The sequence below is a fragment of the Pocillopora verrucosa genome, chromosome 11, assembly GCF_036669915.1.
Source record: "Pocillopora verrucosa isolate sample1 chromosome 11, ASM3666991v2, whole genome shotgun sequence".
In the NCBI taxonomy this organism is placed as follows: Eukaryota; Metazoa; Cnidaria; class Anthozoa; order Scleractinia; family Pocilloporidae; genus Pocillopora; species Pocillopora verrucosa.
In genome coordinates, this window is record NC_089322.1 from 16,872,719 (window position 1) to 16,894,468 (window position 21,750).

The window sequence follows — 21,750 nt, forward strand, 5'->3', positions numbered from 1 at the left end:
TAAATAAACATGTAATTGACATGAAGGTGTTATTAGTTTTTCGGATTGTTGCATAGAAACCATAATTTTACCGAAAGTATGTACTTTTAATCAAGGCCATGCTTAACTTTACCTCCCACGGGTGACCAAGAGAGAATTTCTCCTTACAATATCAATACAATATCAACTATAGAAGTGATGAGAATAAAGTATATTATCAATTAGGGAATTATTAGCTGATCCAATACCAAATTCTCCTATTTGATAACAGAAGAATTGTATGTCAGACAGTAAAGAGAATTACTTATGAGAAAGCACTTAGGCTTAACGAGGGGATTACAATATTTCAAATATTAAATCAGTTTATTCGGGCTCACACACAAACAGACATAAAACCGACACACACAAGGTTTTTCGGTACGATTAAGCTAAAAAGGGCGTAATTCAGCAGCACAGAAGCAAAAAAAAAGTTGTTATGAGTGAGATATAGCTTAAAACAGCCTAATGAGCTGGAAACAGGCGACAGTCTTAATGCAGTGCGAAAAAAAAAACTTAAAACAGCGTAATTTAGAACCAAAACAGCAAAAACGTTTTTATGAGTGAGATCTAGCTAACTAACTATCAGTCAATTATCTGCAAAAAGGCCAGAACAGCGGTTTTGGTTCAAGGACGAAAAAAAGTGCGTAAATCCAGGAAACCAGCGCAAAATAGGTTCTAGGTGCAATCAGCTGAAATACAGCGGCGAAAAAGCAAAAATTTTCTTTTGAGTGAGATATAGTTGGAATCAATGTGAAAAGCTTCAAATAGGCGAAAACCGTTTCCAGTGCGAAAAAACTGAACACAGCGCAATTTAGCACCACAACAACAAATTATTATTCAGTGCAAAAAATTTGGATAAAGCGAAATTTACTAACAAAACAGCAGAAATATTGTTTTAGGTGAGATCAAGCAAAAATCAGTCAATTTGCTGCAAACAGGCCAGAAAACCAAGCGTAACAACAGCAAACATGCACAAAATAGGGTTTTCGGTGCAAAAGAGCTGAAAAGAGCATAGTTTAGCACCACAGCAGGAAAAATGTTGTTATGAGTGAGATATAGCCTAAAACACCGCTATTAGCTGCAAACAGATAAACATCTGAATTCAGCGTAATTTAGCAACAAAACAGCAAAAACGTTGTTTTCGGCAACATCAAGCTAAAATCGGTCAATTAGCTGCGAACAGGCTAGAAAACCACTTTTCATGCAACAGTGTAACAGCAACGAGTAAGTATAGAAAGGGTTTTCAGTACGATAGAGCTGAAAAGAGCGTGATTTAGCATCACAGAGAGAAAAATGTTGTTATGAGTGAGATATAGCTTAAAACAGCGTCATTAGCTGCAAACAGGTGACACTCTTAATTCAGTACAAAAGAAAACTGAAAACAGCGTAATTTAGCAGCAAAACAGCAAAAACGTTTGTTTTGTTTTTCAGGTCCTACTTACAACTACTAGTTTCAGTAGTGTTCTTAGCTGCGAGGATCTTCTAATTTCATCTTTCCACCGCAGTGCAAATATGTGAATTTTCATATATCTAAAATCTTCATTCACGTTGTTTTGAGTTGAGATCAAGCTAAGAACAGTCTATTCTTAGCACTTAAGTGTTTATTTTTTGGTGTTTCGTCTAACCAGTAGCATATCAATCAAACTCATTGTACTGTCGCTGACAGTGCCTTTAAGAGACAGTTGAATTTTTAACTGTTCTTTCTACAATTTAATTGTTTGCATAATTATCACAAAGTACATGTTTTATTTTAGCACATCAAAACACCGGCCAAAGGCAACATGGAAGAGAAAAGGTGAGCAACTAACTGTCAGATTAAGGCTCAAGAGGCAATGGGAGAGGGTGGGAGGACTGGCAAATCCTCCAGTGCCTTTGGTACGGCGATACATAGATAAATAAATCTGATTGGTTACCTTGTCGGAAAAACGCGTATGCTTGGTTGATTAGAAACGTTTTTCTAGCAAAATCGCAGGGAGTAGAAATGCAAGCCCAAGGAAACCTAATTTTAAACGCGAAATTGAAAATTATTCTGCAGCTGCTACCTGTGAGTTTAAGATAGGTAATCGTCAAACGAAAAGTCTCTTAGAAAAGGATATTTTTCCATCTGCTCAGTGACCCGCTGTTTTTGTTCTTCAGTCCAAACAATTTTATCTCTTGTGACAGAAGGAGATCCATACAAGATCTTACTACATTTTTCTATGTAGTCCTCCGTACATGTCACACCTAAATGATCACACAATTTTTGTAGTGTTTTTTTCGGTCTGAGTATTGTTTCATGTCCTGGAATATCGATAACTGCATCCCCAAACCTTTCTCTGACGCGCTGGTTGGCCTTTGTAAGGTTGAAGTAGAGCTTGATCCAGTTCTCCAAAATCACTGGGCTGTTCACCTTTTAGTGACAAATGGTAAAAATGTATTTATTATTTTGAGAACGATAAAGAAAATGTTGACGACTCCTTTTAATGTTTACAATGACGTTGATGCTGATTATGAAATCGTTAATGGTGGTTTTAATAATAATTGCAATTATAATAATTACAACAGCGATACCGACAGTGACAGTGGCACTAATGACGACGATGATGATAATGATAATGAGCAATTGGATGAGGTTGAGCATGATATCACGAATAATCAAAACCAAGATTAGAGTTATCTGCCGAAGGCAGAGGCAGAAAACACAGACACTGGGGTTCATAATTTATGACACCATACGAAATCCATATCACTAATTGTCATGTTATTCATCTTTTAAACAATGTACCAAAGAAGACACTTCCCTCTGAGTTTGCACAAGTTTGAGAACCCCACACGGTTGAGGGGCTTCGAAACTAGGCAGGTTTTCAACTCCACATCATGACTACAATATCCGTTGCCGATATTGGTTTATCATGCTCACTTCACATGCCATGTACTGTATATCATTTAAATGCTCTCAACCAATCATATTTCTCGTAATAATTCTTATGTATATATAATAATGATAATGATATTACTAATAATGAGAATGTAATTTGACAACTTTTCAAATATCATGAATCAACTTACTTTTGCTCCTTCTTCCCTTACATGATCACGCTCGCCTGCTCTGCGAAGTACCATGGTAGCGATGTTATCAAATGGGTTCCTGACAATGTGTATGAATTTCATTGGCACTCCCACGTTTTTAGCGATTTCTTCTAACTGTTTGATACTGCTTGGGTCTTTACTTATAAGCTGCGAAGTTCGTCCCCCTTTTTTGTCTCCTATCACCTAAAAGAAAAGTCGTGGTAAAACTAGTACCGAAAATACATCAAATAAAATGAGAGTGTTCGAACTCAAATTTAAATGCGGTTTGGAAAGAGTTTCGCTCTCTGTGTAGGCTATGCTTTTTGTCACTACGTACCAACTCAGTCACTCACATAGAACTTCGAAAAGTCCTTGTGAAACTTCAGCGTCTTATCTGAGACAACGCAAGCCTCGTTAAAATATTTTTCGAGGCAGGAACAGATTGTTGCTTTTCGAAAGCTCAATTCGCTTAATATCTTTTTCTTCAGAGCGAAACTATATTTACTATTAAGAAAGACATTGGATGAAGTTATCTAGCAAAATCATGTGACAATTTTTAGGAACATTTATAAAAAACATTATCCGAAGATCCTTTCAACTCTGGGGAAAACTTAAAAGCTGTATTCGATTTCAAAAAGCTACCCAAAGAGCTCCCATCATAACTAATATTTTTTATATGGTCGGTAAGGGTAAGGTTTAGCAGCTGACGCACCGAAAGATTTTAGAATTCGCGACAATTGTGAAGAAATCGACAAGTGCTATTGATTTCACGATGGGCACTGTTTAATTTGACAGGTGTATAGCTCTTCAAAATCCGTTTTAATCTTCAAAATTAAAACGGATTCTCTCAAATGGAAGGTGTGTCAGCCATTTGCCGTGCGTTGATTTTTGGTGAGTAGTAAGGGTTTTAAGAAAATCGATCTTGAAATGACTTTCATACAAAAATTCAGAGAATTGTTTCAAGTGAAAAAGGACAATTCTTCTTTAATGTCCTTCATTTCAGTTAAAATTTTATTTGCAAAATGTAGATACAACATGATCTAGAAGTTAGCTCTTTTAAAACTCAGAAAAGTGGGTTTAAATAGGCCAATTTAGGGCTCATCAATGCGAGGTCGCGTTCAAATTTGCCGTTTTATCGGTTATGAATCATTGATGATGTCACGCATTCTGCCCGAAAATTTTTCAAGGTTGACGTTTCGAGCGTTAGCTCTTCGTCAGGCTGATGAATGGCTAACACTCGAGACCTCAACTTAAAAATTTTTGACGGTGGCCACTTACATTATAAACTCAGAAGATATACCAAATTATCATGTAATACCCGCCACCGATGCAGGTGCATCCTCTTTATTCTTTAGGATAAGCTTGGGCTGACTGTGGTATGGCATAGTAACTCATGAGCTATGAAAATCATCTTCTAATCCTACCTTGATCCTGTTTTTGTATCCACCTTGCCATAGATCTGGAACATTGTATAAGTATGTAAATTCCCCGCCAAGAACTGTTCTATTTCGGCTTGCCCGTATTCCAAAGATGGCTTGCTTGAGAGAGGTCTGGTGAAGATCAAAATATAACTTATATCTTAGTAGGTTTTTCCTTTTGAACGCTGGAAGTTTGTAACTTCTCCATTTTTCCAGCAGATTAAACTCGTGTGGAATAATTATTTCAGGGTGAGCATCCAAGATGGCGCCAACCAAACTATGGCTGCTGCGAGGATAACCAATGAACATCACAAAGGTCTTCACTTCATCGTAGGCTTTAAGAAGCTTCTCTGCATAGGAAAGTGAGGGCGCTTCCTCTGAAAAAATCAAATCAAAACAGTCAGTCTTGGAGAGAAGATGAACGCATACTTGTACTGACGGAAGAGAAGGGATTGGGTTGAGATTAGACGTCTCCTGTCTAGACCCAGTCTCTACCCCTTCAAATCTCACTTCAGATCGAATTTTTAGCCTGAACTCTAATGATGACCGACGCTAATGTTGGCGAAACGCCCGTCACCATCACCGAAAAGAGTCCCTCTCAGGACTTCCCTCGCCACGACAGTCAGACTACACGATCAAATTGTTTGCCATATTTTCTGTGCGTCATCGTTTGCGATATTTCTATTTGGGTTTTTTGATGAAAAAGTATTTCACAGGTACACTTTACCAATTGAAAGTTAACTTTCTTCTTTCTCGTATCTATATTGCATTCATGGAATATTTCCTTAGCACTTACATTATCGAGTGCTGAATCTCAACGACCGCTTATTACAAACGGCAAAAATATTAAGACCCTTTGGGAAACTCAGTGAAGAGAAGATCTGATTTAGCCGGCCTGTAACCAGCTTCTGACTCGCGTTCGATTGGTTGAGAAGGTGGTGCAAGCTTTCTATACCAACCACAGAGCGTGGTGAAGAAATACCAAATAAATCCAAAATCAGTATGCATATTCCCCTTACAATCGCTCTGACGAAGGGCTAACGCTCGAAACGTCAGCTTTTTTATCCTTTACGGTGGCAAATTTACGTTTTCAACTCAGTTGTTAACACTAAATTACCTGCTATACTATCCCAGCGACGCAGCGGCACTGTGTCTTTAGAAACTTACCCCCCCCTTATTCCCCTTACCGATTGCCATCCATTTCTTATCTCAATGACGAGGGGAATCGTTTAACGTTTAAAAGCTTCTTCTTATCATTGTTTCTTTAATTCTCATCTTTTTAATGTTGATTCAGCGGCGACACCGTAAGGAGAAATTAGCTGCTAGTCACTCTTGGGGTAAAATAACTAACAGAGGTTTTCACAGTTAAGTTACTTTTTTAATTTAACTTACCATTTTCTGTGAACGTCACCGTCTCCAGTACCTGCACCAAGTGTCTTCCCGATGGCAAAATTTCCTTCTCCTTAATTATCAAATAAGTAGCAAAAAAGAGGCTTGAAAGGAAACCGATCATGAGCAAAGGAAGAAAACCTGATCTCACGAACATTCTGTATGCTGCTATCCTATAACCTAAAAAGTGATATGAAGAAATTATCATTCGCCTGCTTTACAACTGCGATACTAACTTCTTATTAACCGAGCTTGAAGGCCGTACTGAGGAATATCGGCTCGAGGTCGTGACAGTACGGACCGCCGATAAAAAATTTTTAAAAAATTTTAAAAAATAAAAAAGATAAAAAAAATTAAAAGAAAAGAAACTAAAGAGGGCCGATATCCCCCAGTATGGCTCAAGCAAGCAGAGACTATCACGTTAGTAACGTTATTCTGATAAGGTCCAATAAGGCGAAAATTATCTCTATCTTTACTAATTCGATAGCTAACCTTTTCCCCTTTTTTCCGGTGGTATCATGATCATTTTAGTGTGTCATTTTGATGATGCCTTTTTAGGCAAAAACAGTTCACCGTGCCTACCAACTTGATACCATATTTTCCTTCCATTTAGGGTTGTAAAAATTTTATATACCTATCATAACCGCCTTTGTGGGCCTCCTGTGGCTACGCTCATCGGCTCTGTTGCACAAGTATCTAACAAGCTTCTCGCTGGGTCTACAAGAATCGAGCCAACCCGTTTCGCTCGCCCATGGGTGGTCTACCGCTAGGGATCTGACTGGAAATCTTAAGAGTGAGAGAGACAGAAATACCCACCACAGGCCTCGCAAAAAGCCCACGAGATGCTCATAAAACAGTGCCGATGAGAGCTTTCTCACCGAGCAATTTCTAATCCACACTTTCAGAGAAACTGGAACAATATCCCGGTCAAATAACTTACTGAGCTGTATCGTGATCTCCATTACTTTATATATCCACCATACAGTGTAGATATTTTTTCTCAAACATTCGAATATACGCACTTTTTTGAGAGCTAAATCTAGCGACTTGCAATCCTAATTACTTCCCAGTTCCCTAACCCTCCTTGGAGACTTGAAGTCTCCAGTCTACGTGTATGATATAGAAAATGACACATTAGTTATTTTTGAAAATAGTTTCTGGTGTCTGAGTATGTATAAAGCAGGCGAAACGAAAAAGAAACATTTCACTACATTACGTTGTGTGTGAATTTTCAAAAAATTACCGTCACGTTTTGTGGAACTTGATCCTCTCAATTTATCGAGAAGCTGGGTGAAATTTAATTTCGTTGTTTACATGTAAAATTCAAGAGCCCTATTGTAAATTGGCACTCATTGATCAATCAAAAGTCGGAACGTTAATGTCGATAGAGAAAAATAATATTCTTACCTCAATTTTGAGTCAATTTCTGGAATAGAAACTTCTTTGGTTAAATGTTAAATAAAGTGTCTTGAGAGATGTGACGTAGCGAGGAAATGGTTTTCTTTTTGTTTCTGATGCTTAGTTATGTAAATATCATTTCTTTATGCTAATGATTTTCAAAAGCGCATCCCTCAGCTAAATGAGTCGAGGCCAATTGCGAAATGAATGTCGTGAAGGCGTAAAAAAGCGATCGCAAACAATAAAAATGGGCTCTATTGACACATAGAAGTGAGCTTACTATATTTTATAGAATAAAAGTAAAAAGAACATAGGTGTGACATGAAGGTATTATTAGTTTTTCGGGTTGTTGCATAGAAACCATAATTTAACCGAAAGTATGTACTTCTAAAGGGCAGCCATTCATCAAGATTATGCTTAACCCTTTTCCTTCCAGGAGAGACCAAGGGAGAATTTAAGGTACGAATTAAAACCCCTGAATCTAAACCGCAAATTACAACTCCTGATTTTAAGGTACAGAGATTTATTGAAAATTTAGCTATCAAAAATCCTTAAAGTTTAGGTCAAACCAAACGGAATAGTCACTATTTAATAAAGTCATTTTACAATTTACTATAGTTATTAGCCAAAATTACGGTTCTCGAATTAGCGTGAGGTATTTTTGGCGAGAAGTAAATTTTCATACAGTCGTGAGAAAATAGATAACAATTTATATTACATGTATAACGTAACAAATTCATTATTACTTTTTACTTCAAAACATATTTTGGAAAATGAAACTTCAACACCCAGCCCAAAATGATCTCTTTTTATTCCAACAGTGAACGTGAGTATCAAAGCAGGGAGCGAAAGTTACAATAAGCACTTTCTTTCAAATCTCCTCCCCATCCCCAGCGGGTTTTGTTAACCCCTAGGGGCCGGTCATTATTTATCTCCCAGGTAGCAGGGGTGGGGGGGGGAAAGGGGTTTTGAGGATTTTGGTTGTACTACGACCAGTAAAAGATCCCCCCCCCCCCCCGCTTTCATAGTCTGTTGGCGATGACTGTCTCCCCTCCGCCCCACCCCTCTGAAAAGCGTGTGAACAACTCCAACTAAAATCCTCCATCCCGCTAAGGTGATCAGTTATGCCACGAGAATATTTTCTTGGTTGTGCCCAGTCCCTAAAGAACCAGGCACCTCGTCCTCCCCTAAAGGATAGAGGAACAATGAAGTTCTTGAGCTAACCCCTATAAATTATAATTACTATTACTATTGCTATTATTATTAGTAGTAGTAGCACCAATATGATTAGTTGTTACTATTTAATTATTGGTCCAATGTCAATTACTCCTAAACATGTGGTGTGCGGAAGGTTTTCTGTTTTGCATGTCAGAAAAATATCCAATATAAATATTGCTAATCAGAGTGAATAGCTCAGTGATAAAAGAATAACCCAGGAAGTATTGAAGTCTCAAGCCTATATGTGTGATAGAAACAATGGCGTGTAAATAATTTTTGAAAAGACTTTCTGACATCCGTAGTGTAAATGAAACGAATGGAACGACAAAAAAATGATTTAATTACGTTTTGCTTGAATTTTCAAAAATTATGCTAATGTTTTGTGGAACTTAATCCTCCCAATTTATCGAGAAGCTGGGTGAACTGAAATCTTAAGGGTTACATGTATAGTTCAAGAGCCACATTCAATTAAGAATCAGAACATACATGTCGATAGAGAAAAATAATTTTCTTACCCCAACCTTGAGTCAGTTTTTTGAATGGTAACTTCTTAGTTAACAAAAATGAAAGTGCCTTGAGAGTTGCGACGTAGCGATCGAACCATGCTCACGTGAATTTATTTCTTTTTGTCTCTGATGTTTAAATAAATATCATTATTTAAGTTAATGACTTTTAAAGGCGCATCCCTTAGGCCGTTTTCTCTGAATTAAAATTCAAACTTGGCTCCGAGGCTTTAGAGAATAAAACAAAGAAAATCACATCGAGGTTTTATTCCCCCAAGCCTCGGAGTCACGTTAGAATTAATATGACGGAAATGGCCTATTACTAGCCGGCAAATAGCAAAATGAAAGTAAATAAGGCGTAAATAGTTATCGCAAACGATAAAAATGAATTCTAACTATATTTCAAGGTCAATATGTATGACATGTGGGTGTTCTTAGTTTTGCGAATAGTTGCCTAGAAACCACAATTTTGCTGAAAGTATGTGCGTGTAATTGACGCCTATTATCATGACCACGCTTAGGAAATTTGTCGAAAAGAAGCTCTGTGTCACGTGTCACAAAGCCAAGGTGTCAAAAATACTTAATGTTTGATTCGCTCGGCTTATTGTCAGTGCAGTTAGAAATTTATCGACAATCTTGACAGTCACTTTTCAGTAAAGTCATATTGCAATTCATTAAAGCTCTTAGTCAAAGTTACGGTTCTCGAATTAACCCGAGGTAATTTTGTCGAAATGTAAATTTTCACTGAGTCTTGAGAAACGACAAATTAGTCAAAGTAGATATTAGGTTACCGTAACATTCTTTTGTCGTTTTGCCTCAATATATAATTTTGAAAATGAAACTTCAACACTCGTCCCAAAATGATCACATCTTGTAAATGCAACGAAACGAAGATTAACGTTCAGGGTTCACTATCCAAGCGGCTCGCTATCCATCGGTTGGAGATTTATCCAGTGGATAGCGTTAATAAATGGAAACGTAAGGATAATGTTATATAAAGTAAATATATATTTATTAAAATCATTATATACAATTCAAGCGAGAGTAACTTGTTATTCTCTTGTTACACCTTATCATTTCACTTATTAGAAAGAGCTAAATTGATGATAGGGTTTTATTTATTTAAGTTTTTCTACTTTCAATCTAATACTCTATCTACACCAAAACTAAAACGACTTCTGTACCTGTTTTGTCCAACACAATTCAAATTGTGTTCTTGATAGAAGCTACTTAAACTGATGTTTGTCGACTTCATCTTTAGCGCAGTGAAAGTAAAGGTGATTTCTTGAACACTATGTAAAAAACTTAGTCTTTCAGTTTTCTATTTTTGATTTTCATCCAGTTAAACCTGGTTAAACTAAATATGGTTGATTTGCTGGATGGGTTATAAGTCTTTCACTCCTTGAGAGTCAATTCTCCCGGAAGATGACTCCACAATTCTTTTCAAGCTACAGTAGCTTTATAAAAATTGGAATTTACATGAAGGTTATGTAAATCCTCCGTTGATTATTGTCACAATTCTCATAACCTCTCTGTTGGAATGTGTATCAGAACTATTGGGAGATTTTACGTAATGAACACCCGTAGAAGAGAAAGAGGTAAGCTATAATTCAACTATAATAAAGGGGTAAGTTTCTAAAGAAACTGTGATGCTGCGTCGGTGGGAGAATATAGCAGGTAATTTAGTGTTAACAACTGGGTTGAAAACGTTAATTAGCCACCGTAAAGGGTAAAAAAGCTGACGTATCGAGCGTTAGCCCTTCGTCAGAGCGATTAGAGGATTATTATTATGATTATGCTTCAACTATAACCAACCTGAGGATGTAAAGATGTTGAAATAAATGGAAATTTAAATTAATAAACTTAAGTTTGACTTCGGTCAAAAGATTTTCTGTAGTGATGGATTCAGGCACCTATGATAGCCTGAAAATTTTGGAAGTTTAATCTTTTTGCAGTTATTCTTCATGTTGCCCTCGATCCGCAAAAATAGGGTTATCTTAGGAAAATAACTCCTTTAAAGTAAATGCTGGACAAATTTATCATCCTCAGTCAAGTTAAAAATTTCACTTGGGAATTAAAGCCACAATTCATATTTGTCGACTTTGAACGCACTCGGAATTTATATTTATGAATTATGTCCAGTACAACATTCCTCTGTATAAACTCAAGAAGTTTGAAAATTCCTTTCCTCGTTAATTTTGTTCTGCTTGATTAAAAGAAAAATCGCCAATACGGGATGAACAAAAAAAAAAAAAATGCCACAAAATGTTGGCCTTAATAGTCTTTTACTCAACACCTGATCGGTGTTCGCATTAATCAGGACACGTTTCTTCAGGAGTACGTCAAGTTTCTAGGCAACGCAACTCGCTACATTGCAACTGCACGCTCATAAAAAGAAATATATTTCTATTTTCTCACAATTTGTTTCATACTTGACTAAATTGTTCTTTAACCAGTCCCCTGAGCAAGAGTCCTGATAAAGTGATTTGCGCGTGGAGGAATTCAATTACTTCATTAAAAAGTTTTCTTTACAAGTTTCCCGTTTCCAAACATTAAAATATTAGTCTTTAGCCAAGTGGGCATGTAAAACAAGGAAAGAAATGCCTGTTATTTCCCCGATGACGCATAGAGAACTTTGCTTACATGTTTAAGAATGGTCCAGACTTACTTCTAGTAAATTAAGCTTTTTAAACATATTGGAGGATACATCTAGTATGTCCTTAGTGGACCTCTGAGGCTTTCAAATTAAAGTGTACCTGCAAAAATCACTAAAAAAAAATTACGACAGACTTGTTGATTGAAATGTGCCGTACCCTGGGATAATATATTCGAATGACGATAAACTAAACGGCATTATTAGAAATAATAGCTAGGTGGTATTGTTGTATATTCTTCACACCTCCCTGCAACGGCATTCAGTCGTGTTGTCACAATCGTCGGTGTCTGGGAGTTACTCGAGAATGTTATAGAAAGGGTCTGGGCTTCAATCACTAATAGCCTCGGTTTGGATTGGCTCGCTATGGATTGGCTTGTAGTGAATTGGCACGGTGTGGACTGGTGCGCGTTGGATTGGCGCTAAACCGAAAAAAAAAAGTAATATGAATGGTTAAAAATTGAAAGATCTGCCACATGGTTTGTGTAAATTAAAAGTTAGGCTTCGTTAATTTTTAGGTCAAAATTTACAATCCCTTTTTCCTTAACCCTGAACTCCCAGAGTTGATTAAAATGTAACTTCTGTCTATGACATATCCATACAAAATCCAGAAAACCGGTTATGAGAAGACTCAAACTTACCAGGTAGAAGTTGTTATCCTGATCTAGCACCAAGTTCTCGTAACTAATTCATAAGGAAAAGTGTTATACCTTAATGGAAGAATTCACAATCAGATCTTGGGAGTTAAGGGGTTAAATAACCATACACCTTCTTCGTCCACTGTTGCTTATGTTGCGTTGTTATATCGTAACGAACATATATTTCAAAGCTTCCTTCAAAATGAGGTAGTTAGGCGTTCATTAAATGACTTAAAACATCGTGTAGCTTGTTTTTAAGGCAACTGTTAACTGAGGAGTCACTGTATTGTTCAGAACGATCACAACATGGAAAAGAAAAGGTTAGCAGCCAACTGTAAGATTAAGGCTCAAGAGGCAATGGGAGAGGATGGGAGGACTGGGAAATCCTCCAGTGCCTTTGGTACGGCGATACATAGATAAATAAATCTGATTGGTTAACTTGTCGGAAAAACGCATGTGCTTGGCTGATTAGTAACGTTTTTCTAGTAAAATCACAGGGAGTAGAAATGCAAGCCCAATGAAACCTAATTTTAAACGCAAACTTGAAAATTATTCTGCGGCTGCTACCTGTGAGTTTAAGATAGGAAATCGTCAAACGAAAAGTCTCTTAGAAACAAATATTTTTTCATCAGCTCGGTGATCCGCTGTTTTTGTTCTTCAGTCCAAACAATTTTATCTCTTGTGACAGAAGGAGATCCATACAAGATCTTACTGCATTTTTCTACGTAGTCCTCTGTACATGTCACACCTAAATGATCACACAATTTTTGTAGTGTTTTTTTCGGTCTGAGTATTGTTTCATGTCCTGGAATATCGATAACTGCATCCCCAAACCGTTCTCTGACGCGCTGGTTAGCCTGTGTAAGGTTGAAGTAGATCTTGATCAACTTCTCCAAAATCACTGGGCTGTTCACCTATTAGTGACAAATGGTAAAAATGTATTTATTATGGTTTTGAGAACGATAACGAAAATAATGAAGACTCCTTTTAATGTTTACAGTGACGTTGATGCTTATTATGAAATCGTTAATGGTGGTTTTCGTAATAATTGCAATTACAAAGATTACAACAGCGATACCGACAGTGACAGTGGCACCAATGACGACGATGATGATAATGATAATGAGCAATTGGATGAGGTTGAGCATGATATCACTAATAATCAAACCAAGATTTGAGTCATCTGCCGAAGGCAGAAGCAGAAAACACAGGCACGAGGTTTCATAATTCATGACATCATACGAAATCCATATCACTAATTGCCATGTTATGCATCTTTGAAACAATGTACCAAAGAAGACACTTCCCTCTGAGTTTGCACAAGTTTGAGAACCCCACACGGTCGAGGGGCTTGGAAACTAGGTAGGTTTTCAACTCCACATCATAACTACAATATCCGCTGCCGATATTGGGTTATCATGTTCATTTCACACGTTATTGTATATTGTTCAAATGCTCTCAACCTATCCTTTTTCTCGTTATAATTCTTATGTATATATAATAATGATAATGATATTACTAATAATGAGAATGTAATTTGACAACTATTCAAATATCATGGATCAACTTACTTTTGCTCCTTCTTCCCTAACATTATCACGCTCGCCTGCTCTGCGAAGTACCATGGTAGCGATGTTATCAAATGGGTTCCTGACAATGTGTATGAATTTCATTGGCACTCCCACGTTTTTAGCGATTTCTTCTAACTGTTTGATACTGTTTGGGTCTTTACTTATAAGCTGCGAAGTTCGTCCCCCTTTTTTGTCTCCTATCACCTAAAGGAAAAGTCGTGGTAAAACTAGTACCGAAAATACATCAAATAAAATGAGGGTGTTCGAACTCAAATTTAAATGCGGTTTGGAAAGAGTTTCGCTTTCTGTGTAGGCTATGCTTTTTGTCACTACGTACCAACTCAGTCACTCACATAGAACTTCGAAAAGTCCTTGTGAAAGTTCAGTCTTATCTGGAACAACGCAGGCCTCGTTGAAATATTTTTCGAGGTAGGAACAGATTGTTGCTTGTCGAAAGGTCAAATCGCTTATTAGCTTTTTCTTCAGAGCGAAACTATATTTACTATTAAGAAAGGCATTAGATAAAGTTATCCAGCAAAATTATGTGACAATTTTTAGTTTTAGGAGCATCTATGAAAACCATTCTCCGAAGATCCTTTCAACTCTGAGGAAAACTTAAAAAGCTGTATTTCGGTTTCAGAAAGCTACGGCAGAGCTCCCGGCAAAACTAATATTTTTGATACGGTCGGTAAGGGTAAGATTTAACAGCTGACGGACCGAAAGATTTTAGAATTCGCGACAACTGTGAAGAAATCGACAATTGCTATTGATTCCACGGTGGGCACTGTTTAATTTGACAGGTATATAGTTCTTCAAAATCCGTTTTAACTTTCAAAATTAAAACGGATTCTGTCAGAGGGAAGGTGTGTCAGCCATTTGCCGTGCGTTGATTTTTGGCGAGTAGTAAGGGTTTTTAGGAAAATCGATCATGATATGACTTTCATATAAAAGTTAGAGAATTGTTTCAAGTGAAAAAGGAAAATCCTTCTACTTCTTAAATGTCTTTCATTTCAGTTACAAATTTCATTTGCAAAATACAGATACAACATGATCTAGAAGTTAGCTCTTTTAGAACTCAGAAAAGTAGGCTTAGGCGAGGTCGCGTTCAAATTTGCCGTTTTATCGGTTATGAATCATTGATTATGTCACGCATTCTGCCCGAAAATTTTTCAAGGTTGACGTTTCGAGCGTTAGGTCTTTGTCAGGCTGATGAATGGCTAACACTCTTCGTCAGGCTGATGAATGGTTAACATTCTTCGTCAGGCTGATGAATGGCTAACATTCTTCGTCAGGCTGATGAATGACTAACACTCTTCGTCAGGCTGATGAATGGCTAACATTCTTCGTCAGGCTGATGAATGGCTAACACTCTTCGTCAGGCTGATGAATGGCTAACATTCTTCGTCAGGCTGATGAATGGCTAACATTCTTCGTCAGGCTGATGAATGACTAACACTCTTCGTCAGGCTGATGAATGACTAACATTCTTCGTCAGGCTGATGAATAGCAAACACTCTTCGTCAGGCTGATGAATGACTAACACTCTTCGTCAGGCTGATGAATGGCTAACATTCGAAACCTCAACGTAAAAATTTTTGACGGTGGCCAATTTACATTATAAACTCAGGAGATATACCAAATTATCTTGTACAACCCACCACCGATGCAGGTGCATCCTCTTTATTCTTTAGGATGAGCTTGGGTTGACTGTGGGATAAGAATATAACCCATGAGCTATGAAAATCGTCTTCTGATCCTACCTTGATCCCGTTTTTGTATCCACCTTGCCATAAATCTGGAACATTGTATAAGTATGTAAATTTCCCGCCAAGAACTGTTCTATTTCGACTTGCCCGTATTCCAAAGATGGCTTGCTTGAGAGAGGTCTGGTGAAGATCAAAATATAACTTATATTTTAGTAGGTTTTTCCTTTTGAACGCTGGAAGATTGTATCTTCTCCATTTATCCAACAGATTAAACTCGTGTGGAATAATTATTTCAGGGTGAGCATCCAAGATGGCGCCAACCAAACTATGGCTGCTGCGAGGATAACCAATGAACATCACAAAGGTCTCCACTTCATCGTAGGCTTTAAGAAGCTTCTCTGCATAGGAAAGTGAGGGCGCTTCCTCTGAAAAAATCAAATCAAAACAGTCAGTCTTGGAGCGAAGATGAACGCAAAATTGTACTGACGGAAGAGAAGGGATTGGGTCGAGATTAAACGCATCCTGTCAAGACCCAGTCTCTACCCCTTCAAATCTCACTTCAGATCGAATTTTTAGCCTGAACTCTAATGATGACCTACGCTAATGTTGGTGAAACGTCTGTCACTATTACCGACAAAAGTCCCTCTCAGGACTTCCCTCGCCATGACAGTCAGACTACACGATCAAATTGTTTGCCATATTTTCTGTGCTTCATCGTTTGCGATATTTCCATTTGGGTTTTTGATGAAAAAGTATTTCACAGATAAACTTTACCAATTGACTTTACTTTACAGTTGACTTTCTGCTATCTCGTATCCATATTGCATTCATGGAATATTTTCTTAGAACCATCGGTATTTTTTTCGGGATGATCGCACTAACATTATCGAGTACTGAATCTCAACGGCCACTTATTACAAAAAATATTAAGACCCTTTGGGGAACTCAAACTGATTTAGCCGGCCTGTAACCAGCCTCTTACTCGCGTCCGATTGATCGAGAAGGTGGCGCAAGCTTTCTATACCAACTACAGAACGTGGTGAAGAAATACCAATTAAATCCAAAATCAGTATGCATATCCCCTTACAATTGTTCTGACGAAGGGCTAACGCTCGAAACGTCAGCTTTTTTATCCTTTACGGTGGCCAATTTACGTTTTCAACACTAAACTTAATGTAACACTAAATTACCTGCTATACTCTCCCAGTGACGCAGCACCACAGTTTCTTTAGAAACTTACCCCCCCTTATTCCCCTTACCGTTTGCCATCCATTTCCTCTCTCAATGACGAGGAGAATTGTTTAACGTTGAAAAGCTTCTTCTTATCATTGTTTCGTTAATTCTCATCTCTCTAATGTTTGATTCAGCGGCGATACCGTAAGGAGAAATTAGATGCTAGTCACTCTTAGGGGTAAGAGAACTAACAGAGGTTTTCACAGTTAAGTTACTTTTTAGATTTAAATTACCATTTTCTGTGAATGTCACCGTCTCCAGTACCTGCACCAAGCGTCTTCCCAATGGCGAGATTTTCTTCTCCTTAATTATCAAATAAGTGGCAAAAAAGAGGCTCGAAAGGAAACCGATCATGAGCAAAGGAAGAAAGCCCGATCTCATGAACATTCTGTATGCTGCTATCCTATAACCTAAAAAGTGATATGAAGAAATTAACAGTCGCCGGCTTTACAACTCACCGCGGCGATACTAAGTTCTTCTCAACCGAGCTTGAGGGCCGTACGGAGGAATATCGGCTGATGAAGCCTTCTAAGGGAAAAACCAGTTCACCGTGCCTACCAACTTGATACCATATTTTCCTTCCATTTAGGGTTGTAAGAATTTAATATACCCATCATAACCGCCTTTGTGGGCTCCTGTGGCTGCGGTTATCGGCTTTGTTGCACAAGTATCTAACAAGCTTCTCGCTGGGTCTACAAGAATCGAGCCAGCCCGCTTCGCTCGCCCATGGGGGTCTACCGCTAGGAATCTGACTGGAAATCATAAGAGTGACATGTACAGAAATACCCACCGCAGGCTTCGCAAAAAGCCCACGAGATGCTCATAAAACAGTGCCGATGAGAGCTTTCTCACCGAGCAATTTCTAATCCAAACTTCCAGAGAAACGGAAACAATATCCCGGTCAAATAACTTACTGAGCTGTATCGTGATCTCCGTTGCTTTTTATAGTTTTTCTTAAACATCCGAATATACGCACTTTTTTGAGAGCTAAATCTAGCGACTTGCAATCCTATTTACTTCCCAGTTCCCTAACCTTCCTTGGAGAGTTGAAGTCTCTAGTCTACGTGTATGATGTAAAAAATGACACATGAGTTATTTTTGAAAATAGTTTCTGGTGTCTGTAGTATGTATAAAATAGGCGAAACGAAAAAGAAACATTTGATTACATTACGTTGTGCGTGAATTTTCAAAAAATTACCCTTACGTGGAACTTGATCCTCTCAATTTATCGAGAAGCTGGGTGAAATTTAATTTCGTTGTTTACATGTAAAATTCAAGAGCCCTCTTAGAATTTGGTACTCATTGATCAATCAAGAGTCAAAACGTTAATGTCGATAGAGAAAAATAATATCCTTACCTCAATTTTGAGTCAATATCTGGAATAGAAACTTCTTTGGTTAAATGTTAAATAAAGTGTGTTGAGAGATGTGACGTAGCAATCGAACCATGCCCCAAGGAAATGGTTTTCTATTCGTTTCTGATGCTTAGTTATGTAAATATCATTTCGATTTTGCTAATGATTTTCAAAAGCGCATCCCTCAGCTAAATGAGTCGAGGCCAATTGCGAAATGAATATCGTGAAGGCGTAAAAAAGCATAAATAAAGAATAAAAATGGGCTCTATTAACACATAGAAGTGAGCTTACTATATTTTATAAAATAAAAGTAAAAATAACATATGTGACATGAAGGTGTTATTAGTTTTTCGGATTGTTGCATAGAAACCATAATTTTACCGAAAGTATGTACTTCTCAAGGGCAGCCGTTATCGAGGTTATGCTTAACCCTTTTCCTCCCAGGAGAAACTAAGAGAGTATTTAAGGTATGAATTAAAACCCCTGAATCTAAACTGCAAATTACAACTCCTGATTTTAAGGTACAGAAACTCATTGAAAATAAAGTTATCAAAAATCTTTAAAGTCTAGGTCAAACCGATTTTGCTGATTGGCTCGACTTATTGCAATTGGAAATTTTGGAACTTGACGATCACGGAATAATCACTATTCAATAAAGTCATTTTACAACTTACTATAGTGACTGTCAATATTACAGTTCTCGAATTAGCCGAAGGTTTTTTTGGCGAGAAGTAGATTTACATACAGTCGTGAGAAAATAGCAAATTAACAACAATTTATATTACATGTAAAACGTAACATACTCATGATTATTTTTTACTTCAAAATTTAAATAATTTGGAAAATGAAACTTCAACACCCAGCCCAAAATGATCACACGTGGTAAATATAAGGAAAGAGTAAATATCAATCTGTTGTATAGAAATGAGAGCTTATCTTTTTTGTTTCCAACAGTGAACGTGAGTGTCGAAGCAGGAAGCGAAAGTTACAGTAAGCACTTTCTTTTAAATCCCCCCCCCCCCCCAACTCCAGCGGGGTTTGTTAACTCCAAGGGCCGGTCGTTATTTATCTCCTAGGTAGCAGGGGTGGGGGGGGAAAAGGGGTTTTGAGGATTTTGGTTGTACTACGACTAAATTAAATTGATCCTCCCCCCTAAGTCTCTGATCTCCATTGGTAGTCAAGGCCCCCTCCCTCCCTGCTTCCATAGTCTGTTGGCGACGACTGTCTCCCCTCCGCCCCCCGCTCCCCTGAAAAGCGTGTGAACCGGCTCCAACTAAAATCCTCCACCCCGCTAAGGCGATAAGTTATGCCACGAGAATATTCTCTTGGTTGTGCCCAGGCCCTAGTGAACTAGACTCCTCGTCTCCTTCTCATTCCCCTATCCCCCCCTCCCAGGCCTTCATGAAAAAGGAACAGTTTTTTTTTGCTCATTTATTGACTGCTAGCATAATCCGGATATTTTTAGTTGTTTTCAAATGAACATTACCACAGTAATCACTTGTTTGGTCTCAACGATAGATTATTTTTCAGTTCGGTCCATGGTCGTGGCAAAATAAAAAGAAGCATATTTTAATCATAATTGGAGCCTAGAGGATAGAGGAACAATGAAGTTCTTAAGCTAGCCCCTATAAATAATAATTACTATTACTATTATTGTTATTGGTAGCACCAATATAATTAGTTGTTACTGTTTCAACAGCATTGAAAGCTTTACTTTTCATCAAACATTTCAAACAATTCCTGTGACTGTGACAGCATTTTTTTTCCTCAAAACAGTAGCAAGATAGCATATTTGTCAAGTCAACACATAATCAAATTAGGAATTTATATACTTTGTTTGGTTTTGAATTAGTTCAAAACAGTCAGCTCAGTTGTAGGGGTCTATGGTCTAAATTTATCTATTTCTGTGCTTGAATTGACTTCAAAACCTAACAAAACCAAAAAAGAAAGATGAATAATGGTTATGATCAGTTAATCAATTGGTTTCAGCATCCACATTGTCATTATTGGCATCATGTCTTTGAATGTAGGCAGCAACATTATAAGTCCTCAACAGTGTGGTACAACTGGAAGCAGTCTTGCATTCAGAGTGCTACTTTACAGACACTCCACTGAAAGCTAGACTCTTTCCCTGGCCTCTTCCTTTTATCTCCTGTCCTTTTTAGGATCTTCTTTTGGGCAGGAAAGCAAACCACACATGCCCGGGTGATGTTGGACTTCTTCCCAGTACCCAGTATTTCTCTGGGAAGTGACCTCCAACTTGAGGACAGGTTAAGCCTTCAGCTGACCTCCTTGGGCAGCCTCTAGGAGTGAGAGAATGGGAGATGCCAGCATTCCTAACAAGCTCCTTCACAAGCTCCCTTCAAAAGGTCCTTTGCAGCACAGGTGACCGGGTTCTTTGCTTGTACAGGATGTAAGCATTCAGGATGCTTAAGGAAAACAGATGGAAGAACACTTTCTTCCACCATTTCATAGTACATTGCCTGAAGCAAGAATAGGCCACCACCTGATCACACCTGTCAACTGCCCTCATGAACTTGTTGTCGTCATGTATAATCTTGGGTTTAGTGATTGGGCACCCAGTTCCAGGGTGATTTTGGCCAACTTCTACATCCGCAACAGAATGAACTGATGACAGTTATCTGGAAAACTCTGTGGTCCTTAAATTTAACTGCCAGCAAAGTTCCATTGTTCATAATACCATGGGGAATACTGACCTTTCCTGTAGCGGGCTGTTCCACAGGCCCCAGTGTTCTGAGCTCAGCAAATAAAGTAGGTGATGTGTAGTAGTTGTCAACATACAAACACCTACCCACATTCAAATAAGGTTGCATGAGCCTCATGACTAAGTCATATGTTTTGCCTTTAGTACTGGGTGGTTCTTGGTTTACATCAGTGGAAATTTCAAACCTACAACAATACCCATTACTTGAGTCACACAACTGGTATGACTTAACACTATACTTATCTGGCTTGTCTGAATTGTACACTTTGAAGTGCACTTTTCCTCTGAATGGAATCATTCCCTCATCTATGCAAATATTTTTTCCTGGCTTCCAGACATCTGAAAAATTCCCAGTGATAGCACTATATATAGTGCCAAGATTGTTTACTGGGTTATACCCTTCCTGTCCTCGAGGAACATAGTTATCATTATGGCACAAGTGAAAAAATGTTAAAATGTTCATAAATTTGTCTCTTAACATAATTTGAGGGAAAAAGGGAGTAGATAAAACCTCATCGGTAGACCATTAATCTTGGATATTCTCTTGATTCACCAGGCCCATTGCAGTTATCATGGCAAGAAAAGCTTTCATCTCACCAGATGTCACACCACCCTCAAGCCAATTTCTAAACCTCGAGTGCTGAGGTAAACGATCTCTTCGCTGTAGATAATTTAGTGTTAACAACTGGGTTGAAACGTAAATTAGCCACCGTAAAGGGTAAAAAAGCTGACGTTTCGAGCGTTAGCCCTTCTTCGGAGCTCCGACTAAGGGCTAACGCTCGAAACGTCAGCTTTTTTACCCTTTACGGTGGCTAATTTACGTTTTCAACTCAGTTGTTAACACTAAATTACCTGCTATACTCTCCCACCGACGCAGC

The 21,750-nt window shown here is 38.0% G+C and overlaps 2 protein-coding genes and 1 pseudogene across 4 annotated transcripts; all 3 read right to left on the bottom strand.

The window, feature by feature from the left end:
• Positions 1-1,651: 1,651 nt before the first annotated feature.
• On the bottom strand, positions 1,652-9,088 carry LOC131781541 (uncharacterized). 2 transcript variants are annotated; one of them, XM_059098211.2, is made up of 5 exons: positions 9,005-9,088; positions 5,877-6,053; positions 4,491-4,861; positions 3,067-3,270; positions 1,652-2,407 (listed from the first exon to the last, which is right to left on the bottom strand). In XM_059098211.2, the coding sequence occupies exons 2-5, from the start codon at positions 6,028-6,030 to the stop codon at positions 2,069-2,071; spliced, it is 1,068 nt and encodes a 355-aa protein (XP_058954194.2). In that variant the 5' UTR covers positions 6,031-6,053; positions 9,005-9,088; the 3' UTR covers positions 1,652-2,068. The 2 variants fall into 2 exon arrangements, with proteins under 2 accessions (XP_058954194.2, XP_058954195.2); XM_059098212.2 differs by lacking the exon at positions 9,005-9,088 and adding an exon at positions 7,281-7,333.
• Positions 9,089-11,249: 2,161 nt separating this feature from the next.
• Positions 11,250-18,240, bottom strand: LOC131781539 (uncharacterized). 2 transcript variants are annotated; one of them, XR_009339963.2, is made up of 6 exons: positions 18,151-18,240; positions 17,027-17,203; positions 15,615-15,985; positions 13,855-14,058; positions 12,287-13,197; positions 11,250-12,067 (listed from the first exon to the last, which is right to left on the bottom strand). XR_009339963.2 is itself a non-coding variant. In XM_066174607.1 (5 exons), exons 2-5 carry the CDS (start codon positions 17,178-17,180, stop codon positions 12,859-12,861), a joined length of 1,068 nt encoding a protein of 355 aa, XP_066030704.1. In that variant the 5' UTR covers positions 17,181-17,545; positions 18,151-18,188; the 3' UTR covers positions 11,250-12,858. The 2 variants fall into 2 exon arrangements, 1 of the variants encoding a protein (XP_066030704.1); XM_066174607.1 differs by having other exon boundaries at positions 11,250-13,197; positions 17,027-17,545; positions 18,151-18,188.
• A 1,882-nt stretch (positions 18,241-20,122) lies between these two features.
• Positions 20,123-20,848, bottom strand: LOC131781467 (piggyBac transposable element-derived protein 4-like; annotated as a pseudogene).
• Between the last annotated feature and the right edge of the window lie 902 nt (positions 20,849-21,750).

What these genes read in the sequence shown, in the direction of transcription:
- LOC131781541 (XM_059098211.2), bottom strand. Translation starts at nt 6,030, where the DNA reads ATGTTCGTGAGATCAGGTTTTCTTCCTTTGCTCATGATCGGTTTCCTT. An exon ending in GGTGACGTTCACAGAAAATG is followed by an intron (nt 4,862 to 5,876) that starts GTAAGTTAAATT and finishes TGATTTTTTCAG; the next exon opens with AGGAAGCGCCCTCACTTTCC. An exon ending in GATACAAAAACAGGATCAAG is followed by an intron (nt 3,271 to 4,490) that starts GTAGGATTAGAA and finishes CTTTTCTTTTAG; the next exon opens with GTGATAGGAGACAAAAAAGG.
- LOC131781539 (XM_066174607.1), bottom strand. Translation starts at nt 17,180, where the DNA reads ATGTTCATGAGATCGGGCTTTCTTCCTTTGCTCATGATCGGTTTCCTT. An exon ending in GGTGACATTCACAGAAAATG is followed by an intron (nt 15,986 to 17,026) that starts GTAATTTAAATC and finishes TGATTTTTTCAG; the next exon opens with AGGAAGCGCCCTCACTTTCC. An exon ending in TTAGGGAAGAAGGAGCAAAA is followed by an intron (nt 13,198 to 13,854) that starts GTAAGTTGATCC and finishes TGTCACTAATAG; the next exon opens with GTGAACAGCCCAGTGATTTT.